The sequence below is a fragment of the Amblyomma mixtum genome, chromosome 10 (genome assembly GCF_055824585.1).
Source record: "Amblyomma mixtum isolate Tamu chromosome 10, ASM5582458v1, whole genome shotgun sequence".
Taxonomy (NCBI): Eukaryota; Metazoa; Arthropoda; class Arachnida; order Ixodida; family Ixodidae; genus Amblyomma; species Amblyomma mixtum.
The window spans coordinates 56064189-56079068 of record NC_143021.1 but is presented as its reverse complement, the minus strand read 5'-3'; the positions used below and the strand labels follow the sequence as shown (position 1 = coordinate 56079068).

Genomic DNA, 14880 nt, shown 5'->3' with positions numbered 1-14880 from the left:
CTCAGGCTATGAGGGACACCGTAGTGAAGGGCTCCGGAAATTTCGACCACCTGGGGTTTTTTAACGCGCACTGGCATCGCACAGTACACGGGACTCTGGAATTTCGCCTTCATCGAATTTCGGCCGCCACGGCTGGGGTCGAACCTGCGTCCTTTTGGTCAGCAGCCAAGCGCCGTAACCACAGAGCCACCGTGGCAGGGCTACATTTCTTTTGGATTACGTTTCAGCTTGTGACTTAGCAAGGCATTGAAGGCACAGATTTCACAGCCATCGCTTCGTTATTTGTGCCTCACAGGAGGGCTTCTCTGAAGCTGCGCTCTCGGGCAGTGCGAGCACCGTCGCACCTAGCCTGTGCGCCACATTCGTGGTTGCTTGTTTGGGCTGGCTCGCCCAGCGTCACACCCGCACTACCGGGAGTGATTCCTGATGTTATTGCATATCGTTTAGTGCGTCCATGTCAATACTTCTTTGTGGAGCTCCCTGTGCAGATGAACTTTGCAGTGGCATTGTTATGCACCATTGTGTAGCTGTGCTGTCTGTTCACTAGCACGGTTTGGCGGCCACTGCATGATAATGAATGGGGAAGCCCCCGATGGATGGCGATTAAGCAGAATGAATATGATATACAGGGTGTCCCAGCTAACTTGGACCAAGATTTGTAAAAAAACTAAGCGCTGTTCAGAAGTGAAATTGCGTGGATGTTGTTCAGGTTTATCTAAAGTTACAGTACCATTTTTTCGCTCCTCCTATTTGAATAATTAGTCGAGATGATTAAATTAACTTTTTAAATATAGATTGAAACGTTCAGGCGTCAATAGGAAAGTTGTGGAGCTCCACAAATATCGCCCAACCCAGGCACTTCCAACGAGATAGACCTAGCGTGGCCATTTTTATTCGGGAAAAACGAAAGCCCGTGGAGTTTAAAAAATACAACGTGACAGCGCGCTCCGTGCGCCCGGATGCGCTGCGATTACAGCGCTCTCATCCGTGCTTCGTAAGGAACATCACCCGCTCCGGGCCTTTCGTGCTGCCCAAGACAGGGCTTCGCGATGTGCTTGGTTCCAAGATAGGCGCCAGTGGGTACGGGCGGCAATGGAAAGAAAGTGCGGCTCCTGTTTTTCAGCGTAATAGAGGGTTTACAAAAGTAGGTCTGGCAACAGTGACAGGCACGCTGACCTCGCCTGACCCCGCGGTGGCGGCCATCTTTGGATCGCTTCGTCCGTCCGCTCCGTGTCCGTCCGTCAGTGCCCGCCGTTGTGTCCGTGCTTGTAACGTTGTCGCCAAGTGTACTGTGCGTGGAACGGATTTTCGGTGTCAAGCGAAGTCCTTTCCTGGTCTAGGGACCTCTCTTTTGTCCCTGACGGTTTCTGCCAGCGACGGCTAGAGGCATATTTTGAGAGCCGAGGCGTGGTGTGATGCGTTATAGTGAAGTCTTTCCCCACATCTCTGCGTATTGCAATAATCCACTTCTTTCTCAAAGCCGGGTTGCTTGGGAAACCATGGAAGGAGACCTGCACAAATAATAAACAGGTTTTGTCAACAAGCACCACTTTATAGCAATACTGGAAAATCTGATCACACGAACTCTTGCGCGAAGCAGGCATGGCGCGGTGATAGCTGATTTTTAAAATTCCTTATCATTTCAGCACAGTTCCCTTTTCCCGAGGCCGCCCATTTCAGCTTTTGCATATGAGGTTAAAGCTTGAAATGTCTACTAAATGAGGAAATAAACAAGAAATCGTCATCTTTACGAAACCAACTGACTTCTCGGGTGGCTGTCAACTAAGAAACCATCATGGGATTCGAGAAAACCCACTAGAGTGAAACGCAAGCTTCGTTATTTTGTGGATCGCGCTGGCAAGTATTCATAGGCACAGACTACAAACCTGAGCTGCGCGCTCTGGACACGTACCGGACTTCGCACGCGTCATCAGGCGATAACATCTTTTGAAACGGGCTGGATGTGAGCATGACGCTACACGTGTGATGCCTCATCTTTTCCTGCTTTACAGGACGCCACGGCTTTGGCAGGCGCTTTTGTAGCGTGAAAGAGGCAGCTTGGGCGCCCTAGGCAACCATTTTGCCATCTGCACAATGCACGGCCATTTCACACAATGGTTTGAAAACTAGCTTCGGTAATCATGCCCTTGTAATAAGTCAAATAGAGAATGGCCAATGCAATCCACGTACAAAAGGCTCCAACGGATCTATTCGAGCTTTAGCGTTCGTTACAAATGTATTGCTCCTTCTCCAGTGTCATTTTCCATCTCAGCACAAGCTTTCGTGAAGTTCACAAGGCTCCATTGCACGCAAAACAACCTCGCTGTTTCAGGTGATCGCGATCGCGTTCTATGAGCTATCTCCCAGTGAGAGGTACATGCCGTAATGCCTGACATGCTGCAAGTGACACTTGTAAAGCCGATCAAGAATGCAAACGAACGGTCGTATACACACCTTGTTTCCATGCGCGTCTACGACGCTGCGCTGGCTGCAGAAAGGCACGCAGCAACATGCTGGCATTCCGAATGGAGCTTGCTGCTAGCAGCGACTGTTGTGATGCCAACAAATGACGCAATCACTTGCGGGAATTCCAATGAAGCTCGCTGTGCGTGCACGAGTTCCACGAGGGCTCACGTTGGCGCGTACTCTCCGGGTACAGTGAACTGTCCTCCGAGTACTCCGGGCGGCGCGGACGGACTGAACCAAATATGGCCGCCGTGCGCTGTTCATGTTTTTCTCACTAGATGGCGCTAACTTTTGTAAAGGGTCTATTCACACGACGTTATCAGGCTTGTTATATGCGTCTTTGCTTGTTGGGATCTTGATCCCAAATTCAAACTCATGAGATTGTCATCGTTCCTCCGCATGCATTCTGCTAACGTGAGTGTGCAGTTATTGCAGCAGAAACGGGAGCCGCGCTTTCTTTCAGCTGCCGCCCCAACCCACTGGCGCTTATCTTGGAACCAAGCACATCGCGAAGCCCTGTCTTGGGCAGCACAAAAGGCCCGATGCGGGTGATGTTTCTTACAAAGCACGGATGAGAGCGCTGTATTCGCGGCGCATCCGGGCGCACGGAGCGCGCTGTCACGTGGTATTTTTTAAACTCCACGTGCTTTCGTTTTTCCCGAATAAAAACGGCCACGCTAAGTCTGTCTCGTTGGAAGTGCCTGGGTTAGACGATATTTGTGGAGCTCCACAACTTTCCTATTGACGCCTGAACTAATCAAGCTATATTTAAAAAGTTATTTTATTTATCTCGACTAATTATTCAAATAGGAGAAGCTAAAAAATGGTACTGTAACTTTAGATAAATCTCAACAACATACACGCGATTTCAGTTCTGAAGAACGCTTAGTTTTTTTTATAAACCTTGGTCCAAGTTAGCTGGGACGCCCTGTATAAGGGAAAGGGGGACAAGGCTGACATGAACAACTACCGTCCCATAACAGTGACGTCTGTGATTTACAGGGTGTAGAAGAACTGCAGATTGGGCTGGTTGGTGTAGATTCATAGTGGTGGTTCAACAGCGCAAACACACACAGACCAAGAAGGAGACGAGACACACACGCAGAGCGCTGAACTTAAGAGTGATTTTTTATTAGGAAGAAGCACATCATAATATACACACACGAAAAAAAAACAGCGCACATGTGCAATGTCACCAACCTCTTACTGCTGGTAAAAGGTAAAACCGCTTTAGAAGCACGTGTGCATCCAGCAGAACTGCTATCCACTGTGTAGCATATTCATTTCTCGAAGAGATAATGTGACAGATGGCGTACTTACGCACCCTTTATCTTTCTGGATAATAGGGAAGGCTCCAGTTACTACTCTAGTGCGCTGGTCAGAATGAACAAACAACACATCAGTGTCACCAAAATGCAGTGTTGATGCAGGCATGGGTGGAGAACGAGGGGGTGCTAGGGGAGCTACAAAATGGGTTCTGGAAACAAAGGAGGTTGGAGGGAAATCTGTTTTTATTGACGCAGTGCAAAGAGATTGCTGAAGAAGAACAGAGGCCCCTATGGCTAGCATTTCTTGATATTAAGGGAGCCTACGACAGTGCTATTCAAGAGGATTTGTGGGATATACTGGGGAACATTGGATGCTGCGGAAGATGGAGTGATTAATATTTTACCATATATCTATAATATTAACAAAATGCTTCTAAAATGGGAAAAAATGTATCAGAGCCTATAGGGATAGAGGGGGCTTAGGGCAGGATGTTCAGGGCAGGATGTTTGGTAAAGACCAAACTAGAGAGGAGCAGACTAGGCTTCAACCTTTCTTTTCTCAACCAAGGGACTCAACAGCCATTACTGGGACTAATGTATAAAAGAGCTACTACTGGGGCTAGTTGGAAATACATTCTTGAAGGTATGGGTGAGTGCTATCAAAATATGGAAAAGGGACAAACACACAGGACAAAGCGCTTTCTAACAACTGTTTAATCTCTGAAGAAACATGACTATATACACATATTGACGTCATATCATACACAGAAGAGGGAGGAACGCACACGCTGACAAGAATGATGGGAAAGGAAAAAGGAAAAGAAAGGCAAAAAAGAAAGTAAGCTGTAGTAAGCGCACGTGTTGATCGTTTTTTCCTGTTTCTTTTTTGATGGGAAAGGAAAAAGGAAAAGAAAGGCAAAAAAGAAAGTAAGCTGTTGTAAGCGCACGTGTTGATCTTTTTTCCTGTTTCTTTCTTTGTGAAAGATGTCGAGATGAGCTCACACTGAACCATATTTTACTGTCATGCTCAAAACTCGAAAACTAAGAAAAAGTACTTTACTCAATTTTATAATGAACACATCTCTTTTCATCCATTGCTGCTCTTAGGAGATAATGCAATTGTTGGCATACCTTATGCTTTTAGACCAAATATTTAGGGGATTCCCCCAAGGTGGAGTAGATTTGTAATAAGGGAGTAATTACTCATTGACGTCCACCCGAGCGCAGCCATACGGCCACAAAGGAAAGCTATACAGCTTTCACAGAAACTTCGTAGTTAAAGAAAAATTCGTCCTGGTCCGGGGTTCGAACCCGGGACCACCGCTACACCGGAGCAGTCGCTCTATCAATTGAGCTAACCGGGACAGCAAGCTTATGGTTGGGCGAGAGCGAATTGATCAATAACTCGAAGTGGGAACAGTGTTGACAAAATATTTAGGGGAATCCCTCAAGGTGGAGTAGATTTGTAATAAGGGAGTAATTACTCATTGACGTCCACCCGAGCGCAGCCATACGGCCACAAAGGAAAGCTATACAGCTTTCACAGAAACTTCGTAGTTAAAGAAAAATTCCCTAGCTGTCCGAGGACAGCCAGGGAAAAAGCTGTGTAGACAGCTTGAGAGGTCCTGGCTTCCTCTTACAGTGCAGCATTGACGGTGGCGGAGTACGACATCAAACAAAATGTAAGTAAAGTATGTTCGGTACAGAGAATGAGACATGTACGTTCAATACGCAGTACATTGTGCTTATAAAAGAAAGAAGAACTACATTAGATCAAAGAGCCTATAAAGGCAAACACAGGGAGGAGAAAATAAATGACAGCAAAATTGACAGGTGCACTCAAAGTGGTAATAGGAAGAAAAAAAAAACTACATGAACATTTGGGGCAATTCTTTCAGAGAAATATTGGATAGATCAAGATTCTTGTGGCAGTACAACTGGCTCAGAAGTGTCGGTAACTTCGTAGTTAAAGAAAAATTCGTCCTGGTCCGGGGTCGAACCCGGGACCACCGCTACACCGGAGCAGTCGCTCTACCAATTGAGCTAACCGGGACGGCAAGCTTATGGTAGGGCGAGAGCGAATTGATCAATAACTCGAAGTGGGAACAGTGTTGACCAAATATTTAGGGGAATCCCCCAAGGTGGAGTAGATTTGTAATAAGGGAATAATTACTCATTGACGTCCACCCGAGCGCAGCCATACGGCCACAAAGGAAAGCTATACAGCTTTCACAGAAACTTCGTAGTTAAAGAAAAATTCGTCCTGGTCCAGGGTTCGAACCCGGGACCACCGCTACACCGGAGCAGTCGCTCTACCAATTGAGCTAACCAGGACGGCAAGCTTATGGCAGGGCGAGAGCGAATTGATCAATAACTCGAAGTGGGAACAGTGTTGACCAAATATTTAGGGGAATCCCCCAAGGTGGAGTAGATTTGTAATAAGGGAATAATTACTCATTGACGTCCACCCGAGCGCAGCCATACGGCCACAAAGGAAAGCTATACAGCTTTCACAGAAACTTCGTAGTTAAAGAAAAATTCGTCCTGGTCCAGGGTTCGAACCCGGGACCACCGCTACACCGGAGCAGTCGCTCTACCAATTGAGCTAACCAGGACGGCAAGCTTATGGCAGGGCGAGAGCGAATTGATCAATAACTCGAAGTGGGAACAGTGTTGACCAAATATTTAGGGGAATCCCCCAAGGTGGAGTAGATTTGTAATAAGGGAATAATTACTCATTGACGTCCACCCGAGCGCAGCCATACGGCCACAAAGAAAAGCTATACAGCTTTCACAGAAACTTCGTAGTTAAAGAAAAATTTGTCCTGGTCCGGGGTATGGCTGCGCTCGGGTGGACGTGCAAAAAATGCTATATATAGTGTCGTTACTGTAGCACTTGTTGGTGACGGCTGGACTCTGAGGAGGCATGTGGTGATATCAATACTAACTAAATACATAATATTGACTCGGAAAAGAAACACTTTGAAATGCCTTCCGTTCTGCTCTTATCATTTCATTATGTGCCAGTGACTTGTTTGCAGTCTTGTAATTTTATGCTATCACGTTTTCGACTTCACCTAATCTTTTTGTAGATGTGGAAGAGGAGCAGGAAGCTTTATTTTATTTTATTTATTATTTATTTATTTATAGATACTGCGATCTTGTACACAAGATCATAGCAGGTGGGAAACAGTGTGTTAAATACAAAAATACAGACACATAGGATCAAAACAATTAAATTCAGCAAGAAAATACCGCGGCAAGGTTACCAACCACAATCATTTCAAGTGCTCTTCAAGCAAATGCAATGATGTCTGCCTGACAACATCATCCGTGAGGTTATTCAGCATGAAAATCAAACCTTTGCGTGAACATGAAGCCATCTTCCGTGGTCTTGCTGTCATGTAATTGATAATGGTTAAGAAATGTGCGAGAAACAGTTGCGCGTGGTGAAGCCATCAAAGCAATGCTGCTGTGCCTCCACTTGCTTTTTTTTTTCCTTACCTACTCCTTATTGCACTTCTTCACAGTCTTACTTTTCACAGCTAAAGCCCCTTTGCCCGGTGTGTCGTTGCGACGCGGATTTTGGTCACTGGTGGTTAGCGAAAAAGGAAGTAGCTCTTTAACAGATAGGGCGCATAATTTGTATTCGATTATTTTGGGCACAGATAAAATATTGTGCAATAGGAGCAGATGAGGGGCATTTACGGAGTAGTGACTATTGCGAATTGATTGATTTTGGATAGTTTGAAGAGAAAATAAATGCGAATGATATGTGTTTCCCCAAGATGAAATGCAATGCTGAATGTGGGAGTGGATGAACGAATAATAGAGGAAAATGAGAATAGGAACATGAAAATACAGGCAAACTTTAATAAGTACTCTAATACCATACGCCATTTTTCGGGAAATGGATGTGGTGCTATACCTTTGTGGCAAATTTTCAAGGGGATGGTTTCACTGTTTGATATGCCCAGCATCAACTGTACAGAGGGAGAAAAGCTACTTCCAGCTGCACGCAGCTGTGCATTTGGTACCTTCTTCTGCTACGCACAGGAATATTTGCTTGCATCGACTGGTTATTGTCCCATCTCTAGTTGTGGGCCCCTGGTGACACCCCCCCCCCCCCCCCCTTGTCTCGCAGTGATCCTCCACTGAGTGAGGAGACTCTCCCGTCGGGTGAGTGGATCTGCCACCGGTGCTCGGTGCTGGCCGCCAGTGTGGGAGACGAGCAAAGCGAAACTGGCAGCAGCACGGGCAGCTGCACGGGCAGCAGCAGCAGCTATGCCAGCAGCAGCACAGCCAGCAATCCCTTGCACATGCTTGTGGCTGCTGCGTCCATGCTCAACGCGCAGCAGTTCGAGCTCCCCAACGAGATGGGGTGCCACGTTGCCCTGCCTGGCAGCAGCAAGCGTCCACGGCCCACCCGGGGCCGGCGGCATGACCTCGAGCCTCCCGTGCCGTTGCCACTGCGCGTCTGTTTCGTCTGCCACAGGTGAGTGGGCCTGAGTTTCCAGCGCCCTCTGCAGTCAGTGTGGAAAGCAGGGACGTGCCAAGAGGCATTGCTGGGGGAGAGTGTCAGCAGAGCTGCAGCGCAGCTAGTAGGACCCATCTGCCTTGGAAGCATATCTTGCCCCCTCTTCTTATTTCGCTCTTTACGGCCGCCGCGGTGGCTCAGTGGTTATGGTGCTCGGCTGCTAGCCTGAAAGACGCGGGTTCGATCCCGGCCACGGCGGTTGAATTTCTTTGGAGGAGAAATTCGAGGCCCGTGTACTGTGCGATGTCAGTGCACATTAAAGAACCCCAGGTGGTCGAAATTTCCGGAGCCCTCCACTACGGCATCCCTCATAGCCTCAGTCACTTTGGGACGTTAAACCCCATAAAACCTAAACCAAACCTAAACCTTATTTCACTCTTTAGCTATATGTCCTTGCCCTTTAGCTATGTGTTAGCACCCCGTCGATCATGCTATACAAAAAATGTCAGTTTTTAGATATCTCATAGTATCTGCTGAATCACCTGTGCTTGTTTGGCCACATTCGAGTTCCCATGCACGTGCATTCAACTGTGTTCACCCCTATCTGTCTTTACTCCCCCCCCCTTGTGTGTGATATATACGCGGCGGTTTATGAAGACATTAAAGTGTGGCAAGGTAGCGCCTCTCCTGTCGTTTTTTCTCCTACTTTGTGCCGTCTTGTTGCGTTTTAATGTGCATGTTGCTTGACCAGTAGAACCGCAACCCTCTAATGCCCAGGCATTCGAAACGTCGGATGAAAGCTATGAACTCTCGGGATTTCATCACCGATGGCCCCTTGAAGGCAGAAATGTATGAAGCTGGGATGTTCTGAAAGAAAAAAATAACTGTATAATTGCATTGAGCTAATTTTGATAATTTCTGAACGTGTAAGGTCCTCAATACAGTGTGCAAATGGGCAAATGTGCTGTAAAATGGGCGCATAATTCAAAACTGCTCCATCATCTGTGAAGGCAGCCTTATGACCATATAAATTTTGGGCTGTTCTGCTGTTAGGGCTAGCCTTTGCATGAGTAAATCTTTTGGTGGGCATCCTGCATCTCTTTTGGCCTTACAGGGATGGATTATGCTAGAGAAGGCTGTTACTTCAATTCGTTCTGCGTGCTGTATGATGTAAGGAAGGGTAAGTGGGCTTTGCTTTGTGTAAACTGTCACAACAACAAGGTGATTAACAAGGTTAATCGACATCTGCAAGGTTTGACAGCAGTTGTCAGTCGTTGTGAGGGTGTTGTGCAGACTTCTTTGTGTGCAATACAGTTGTCGTCGGCAAACGCCCAAATGGTGGCGTCGAGGCTGCTTGCTGTGTGATCGTAACTCATCACAAACGTGAAATCTGAAATGATATATCTTTTTTCTGAAAGAACAGCGGAAGGCACACTGACAAATTTGTTATTGTTTTTTGTTTTATCTCGCACGCTTCCAGTAGATAGCACTCACGCCTCATTCTTGTGCGAGCAGTGACCATCGTGTCAACCTATTCAAACCGCGGCTGGCGTTGTGTGGCTGGGATGTTGAGAGTTCAGCATTTGAAAGACGTATAGCCTGGCTAGGTGGTTTTACATGCCTGAATTCGCCGCAGCACATGGAGATGAAAGACGGTGACCGAAGAAAGCACAGTTGTGTGGTGTTCCGTTCTATCCGTCGTGTCTGTTTTTGTGGGGTGTGCAAAAGGGTTCCGACACACCTCCCATGGTGTGGTGTGCTAAGGTGATGTCAGTGCCATGAGGTTCTTGTAGAACCGCAGACGATGACATGCCGGGCAACTATAATCAACATAGCATAGTGGGCGAGTTGGTATTGCATCTTTAAGGAACGAAACGGCGCAACTAAAACGAAGGACCAAGAAAAAGAGAGACACGAACACACGCTGACTTACAACTGACAGTTTTAATCGGAAAACCACATATAAATAATCTCTAATCGCTGCGTCACAGCCTCACGTCCATATGTGCATCGGCAGTCTCACAGATGGAAGAAGATAGCGGCGAAGTTTGGGGGCAAGGTCCTGTTTTCAGCGCCTAATAAGCTGAGCAAGGTTCCGGCGTCAGTGAAACGCAAGAAAGAAAACGGCAACACCACAGAAGGGTGCGGAGTCTGTCATGCCACTCAGTTTGTGCAGTGCAGAGTTGGAGTCGTCTACAGGATTCCGTTCTTGTGCGGCCATTTCTACGTGGGCCAAACAGGCAGGTGCCTCAACGAACGCCTTTTGGAACACGCTAATTCTTTGCGTGGCTCCGGTTCGTCAAAACTGGCTGCACATTGCAAATCCTGCCTATGCACTCCGTACTTTGACAACACTGTTGTGCTGTATCGCCATAAAGAACAACTGGTACGGGAAGTAGTAGAGGCGTATCATATCTGCACAGAAGTTGACTCATGTGTGAGCAGCACTTCGATGGCCTTGTCTAAGCGCGAGATATATCTGTTGGAAAAGTGTGGGAGCCTGTAGGTGCTTACTTTTTGCCAATGGTTTCTCCTTTCTTTTTATGTTAGTACTTTGCAATGACGACGTGAGGCTGTGACGCAGCGATTAGAGATTATTTATATGTGGTTTTCCAATTAAAACTGTCAGTTGTTAGTCAGCGCATGTTCGTGTCTCTCTTTTTCTTGGCCCTTCGTTTTAGTTGCGCTGTTTCGTTCCTTAAACTGTAATCAAAGCTCCAGAATTCAAGAAATGCCTCGGCGCGGCAAACAAGGACAGGACGTAGAAAACGCACCACAGAGCGCTCTGTGGTGTGTTTTCTACGTTTTGTCTTTGTCTGCCGCGCCAAAGAATTTCTTGAAGTATGGATCATCAACTGGCCTACAAAACAACCCCCCAGAATTGCTTGTGCAGTGCCCAAGTGGACCATCCTGTGTGCCTTCGATGACTCCTTGGCTTTGGCTTGTGGGGCCTGTGGAGGACAGAGCAAGGGGACCTCAGTCTTTGTTTGGCTTCGAGAGAGACTCTGCTTTTGTGCTTCAGTGTGTGTGTGTGTGTGCAGGACCTGCAGGTGGGCCCCCCTGATCCAGTGCGACTACTGCCCCCTGCTGTTCCACGCTGACTGCCTCGAGTTCCCCCTGGCCTCCCTGCCCACCGGCCGCTGGATGTGCCCCAACCACGCCGAGAACTTCCTCGTGAGTTGTTCTCTCTTTTTTGAGCTGTTTAAGGGGAGGAAGAAGGTCTTGAAAAGAAAATTTTATTAATGAAGTCACAACTATGAAATCTTCAGGAAACATGAATTTTTGCATGCTGATTCCAAATATGTAATTTACTTTCATGTAAAACTATTCCTTGAGAACTCATGCAATTTTTATGCAAGTATTTTGCGAAGAGTTTTGAAGAAAATTTGCTCCAGGAAACTCGATGAAATGTATGCCATTGGGTTCTCTCGACACCAAGGAATGCAATAACCGTAAAATTGTCTTCCTGCCAGTCATAGAACTTAAGTCATAGGGTTTTGAAGTTGTCGTTTCAGAAATGAGAAGGAAAGTGTGTATTCCTGTTTCTGAAGTGGCAGTATCATTACCCTAAAATTCATCTTTTATGATAGGCAGGATGGTAATTTTACCCTTATTGCATTCCTTGGTATCAAGAGAACCCAATGACACACATTTCAGCGAGTTTCCCGCACCAAATTTTCTTCTGAACTCTTTGCAAAATACTTGCATAAAAATTGCATAAGTACTCAGGGAGTTGTTTTACATGAAATTAAATGATATATCTAGAATGTGCGCACAAAAATACATGTGCCCTGAAAATTCCACAACTATGAGTAGATCAATAAATTTTTCTTTTCAAGACCAGGCTCCCCCCTTAAGGAAAAAATCCCCGGAGAAGCAGCCTAGGTGGGCCACCCAGGTCACGTTACCTAGTGGCGTCATCACAGCCTGTCCACCAGATTGTGAGGAAACTGACCGCCCTGGCACGTGGCAGTTCAATTAGTGATTGTCACGAGAGATTGCTCGGGAAGAGCAGCCTGGGTCGCACAAGCCCCTCTGGTGGCAGCACCTGCCATCGCAGATCACTGGCGCATCGCTTAACCGCTGGAACACTGTGCCGGAAATAGTACGCGGACTCCCAGCAATCTATGAATATAAAGTAAGGAATGGCCTGTTCCGCACATATGGACATTAACCCATTAACACTATCGCGTCATGGGATGCGCACACAGCGATGGCATAGAGGTAGAGCATCCGCCTCGTGTGCAAGAGGACCAGGGTTCGAATCCCGGTGCTGTGCAATTCTCCACGGGGTTTAAAAAGAGAAAGATACTTTGTGTGTCGATGGAATTGCATAACCTGGCCTGGGGTGCGGCCTGCTCTCGGTGACCAGAACCAACAACGCACTTCCTCACCAGAACAGGATTTGGCCCTTGTGATGCAGTACTGGGCCGCAACCTTCTGTGAACAAACCAATTAACCCTTGGTCCTCAGTCCCCAGCAGCTGCGGAGCAACTGACCAAGGCGGCGGTGAGAACTGTGATGCAGCGGAGGGTGCTTAGAATCTTTGGCTCCGGACAGGCCGCCATTGGAAGCCGAACCTGGCAACGTTTAACACAAGAACCTTGTCAAGTGAGGCTAGCTTAGCCTTGCTGTTCGAGGACTAGCGGGTATTAAATGGGATGTCATAGGGCTTAGTGAGGTTAGAAGGACAGTTGAGGTGTATACAGTACTAAAGGGCTGGCATGTACTGTGCTATCGTGGATTAGTGGACAGACAAGAACTAGGCGGCGTGGGATTCCTCATCAATCAGGATATAGCAACCAGTTCTACACAAATCTACACAGTATCCAGTGTAATCAGAACGTTAATGAGAGAGGCAGTGGAGCACAGCAATGGGACATTCCGCCAGTTATGGAGGAGGAAATAAAGAAAGCCTTAGAAGCAATGCAAAGGGGGAAAGCAGGTGGTGAGGATCAGATAATAGCAGACCTGTTGAAGGACGGAGGGGAGATTGTGTATACGCAATGCCTTATGATCTCTAGTGTACCAGAAGCTTGGAAGAACGCTAACATTATCTTAATTCGTAAGAAAGGAGACGTCAAGGACTAGAAGGATTACAGACCATCAGCTTACTGTCCGTTGCCTATATGGTATTTACAAAGGCAATCTCTAATAGAGTCAGGACAACCTTGGACTTTAGTCAACGAAATGATCAGGCAGGCTTTTTGTAAAGGATACTGCGCAAATAGACCATAATCACGCAATCAGTTAGGTGATAGAGAAATGCGCAGAATACAGCCAACCCCTATATATGGCCTTCATTGGTTACAAGAAAGCATTTGACTCAGTGGAAACCTCAGAAGTCATGCAGGCATTGCGGAATCGGGGTGTGGAAGAGTGTTATGTGAAAATATTGGAAGATATTTATAACGATTGCGCAGCTACCATAGTCCTCCATAAAGTCAGCAATAAAATTCCTGCAAGGGAGGGTGTCGGGCAGGGAGACACGATCTTGCCAGTGCTATTCACTGCCTTTTTACAGGAGGTATCCTGAGGCCTGAACTGGAAACAGTTGCAGATAATAGTTAATGTAAAATAAGTAAGTAATCTCGGATTCGCTGATGACATTGCCACGCTAAGTAACTCGGAGGATGAACTCCAAAGCAATATCAATGATCAACAGTCTAGGAAGGGAACAGCAGTTCACAGTTAGTAGCGAGAGGCTGGAAGTGGTAAGGGAATATGTTTATTTAGGGTAAGTAGTGACTGCTGATTTGGATCATGAGAGGGAAATAACTAGAAGATTAAGAATGGGGTGCAGTGCATATGGCAGGTTCCCTTAGCTCATGAATGGCAGATTACTAATATCCCTCAAGAGAAAAGTATATAACAGCTGTACCTTACCGGCACCCACCTATGAGGCAGAAACTTGAAGGCTAACGAAAAGGGTTCAGCTTAAGTTAAGAACAACGTAGCGAGCTATTCAAAGAAAAATGATAGTTGTAGCATTAAGAGATTGGAAGCAGGCAGAGTTGTAATATAGAAAAGAGCGGGAACCAAAATACAGGTACCACCGCCACAGGCCAAACTCACAAGCACAAGTGTGATGACATCATAGGACAAGACAGTGTTGCTAGAATCAATGGTTCTAGCAACACAATGATTCTGGTTGTTGCTAGAACCAGTGGTTCTAGCAACAACCAGACAAAAGACAACCGACAAAAGACAACCTGAATGATGTAAGCGAAGAAAATCAATACTTAGCGGCGTCACAGGCGACCAGATGAGTTTATATATATCATGGCGCTTCGCATCTATGTGCCTTGCATGACCGCGTCGTTTCGTTTTTGACGTGCCTTGATTTACAAGCACGGAACAGCAGAGGAACTCCTAGTGCCGCTTCAAATGCTAGTTAACTTTTGAAGGAGCTTGTTAAGGTTGGTCAGATGATCACCATGGTTGATGAAAAACTATGATGGCACGATTTTCGGTGATCGTACAAGGCAGTTTGCAGTGTAAAGAGTACCTTGACTCTTCGTACGCTCGCCCGTGAAACGTTCCTGGTTGTGCCAGTCAACTTCCAACTACTTGACGCTCTGTGGGCCTGAGGTCGCTGAAGTGCAGGCCGAAGTTATTCAACACTTTTAGCATACCGTGTTCCCATTACCGGTACCTGAGTTCCGGGAG

General features: G+C 46.7%; 1 protein-coding gene across 1 annotated transcript in view; it reads left to right on the top strand.

Annotated features, from left to right (window-relative positions):
- Positions 1-14880, top strand: part of LOC149325849 (PHD finger protein 12) — a 74904-nt gene that overhangs the window by 2560 nt on the left and 57464 nt on the right. Inside the window, exons 3-4 of the mRNA XM_089563153.1 lie at positions 7879-8229; positions 11253-11385. Coding sequence (XP_089419279.1) covers positions 7879-8229; positions 11253-11385 — 484 coding nt within the window. The remainder of the gene's footprint in view (positions 1-7878; positions 8230-11252; positions 11386-14880) is intronic.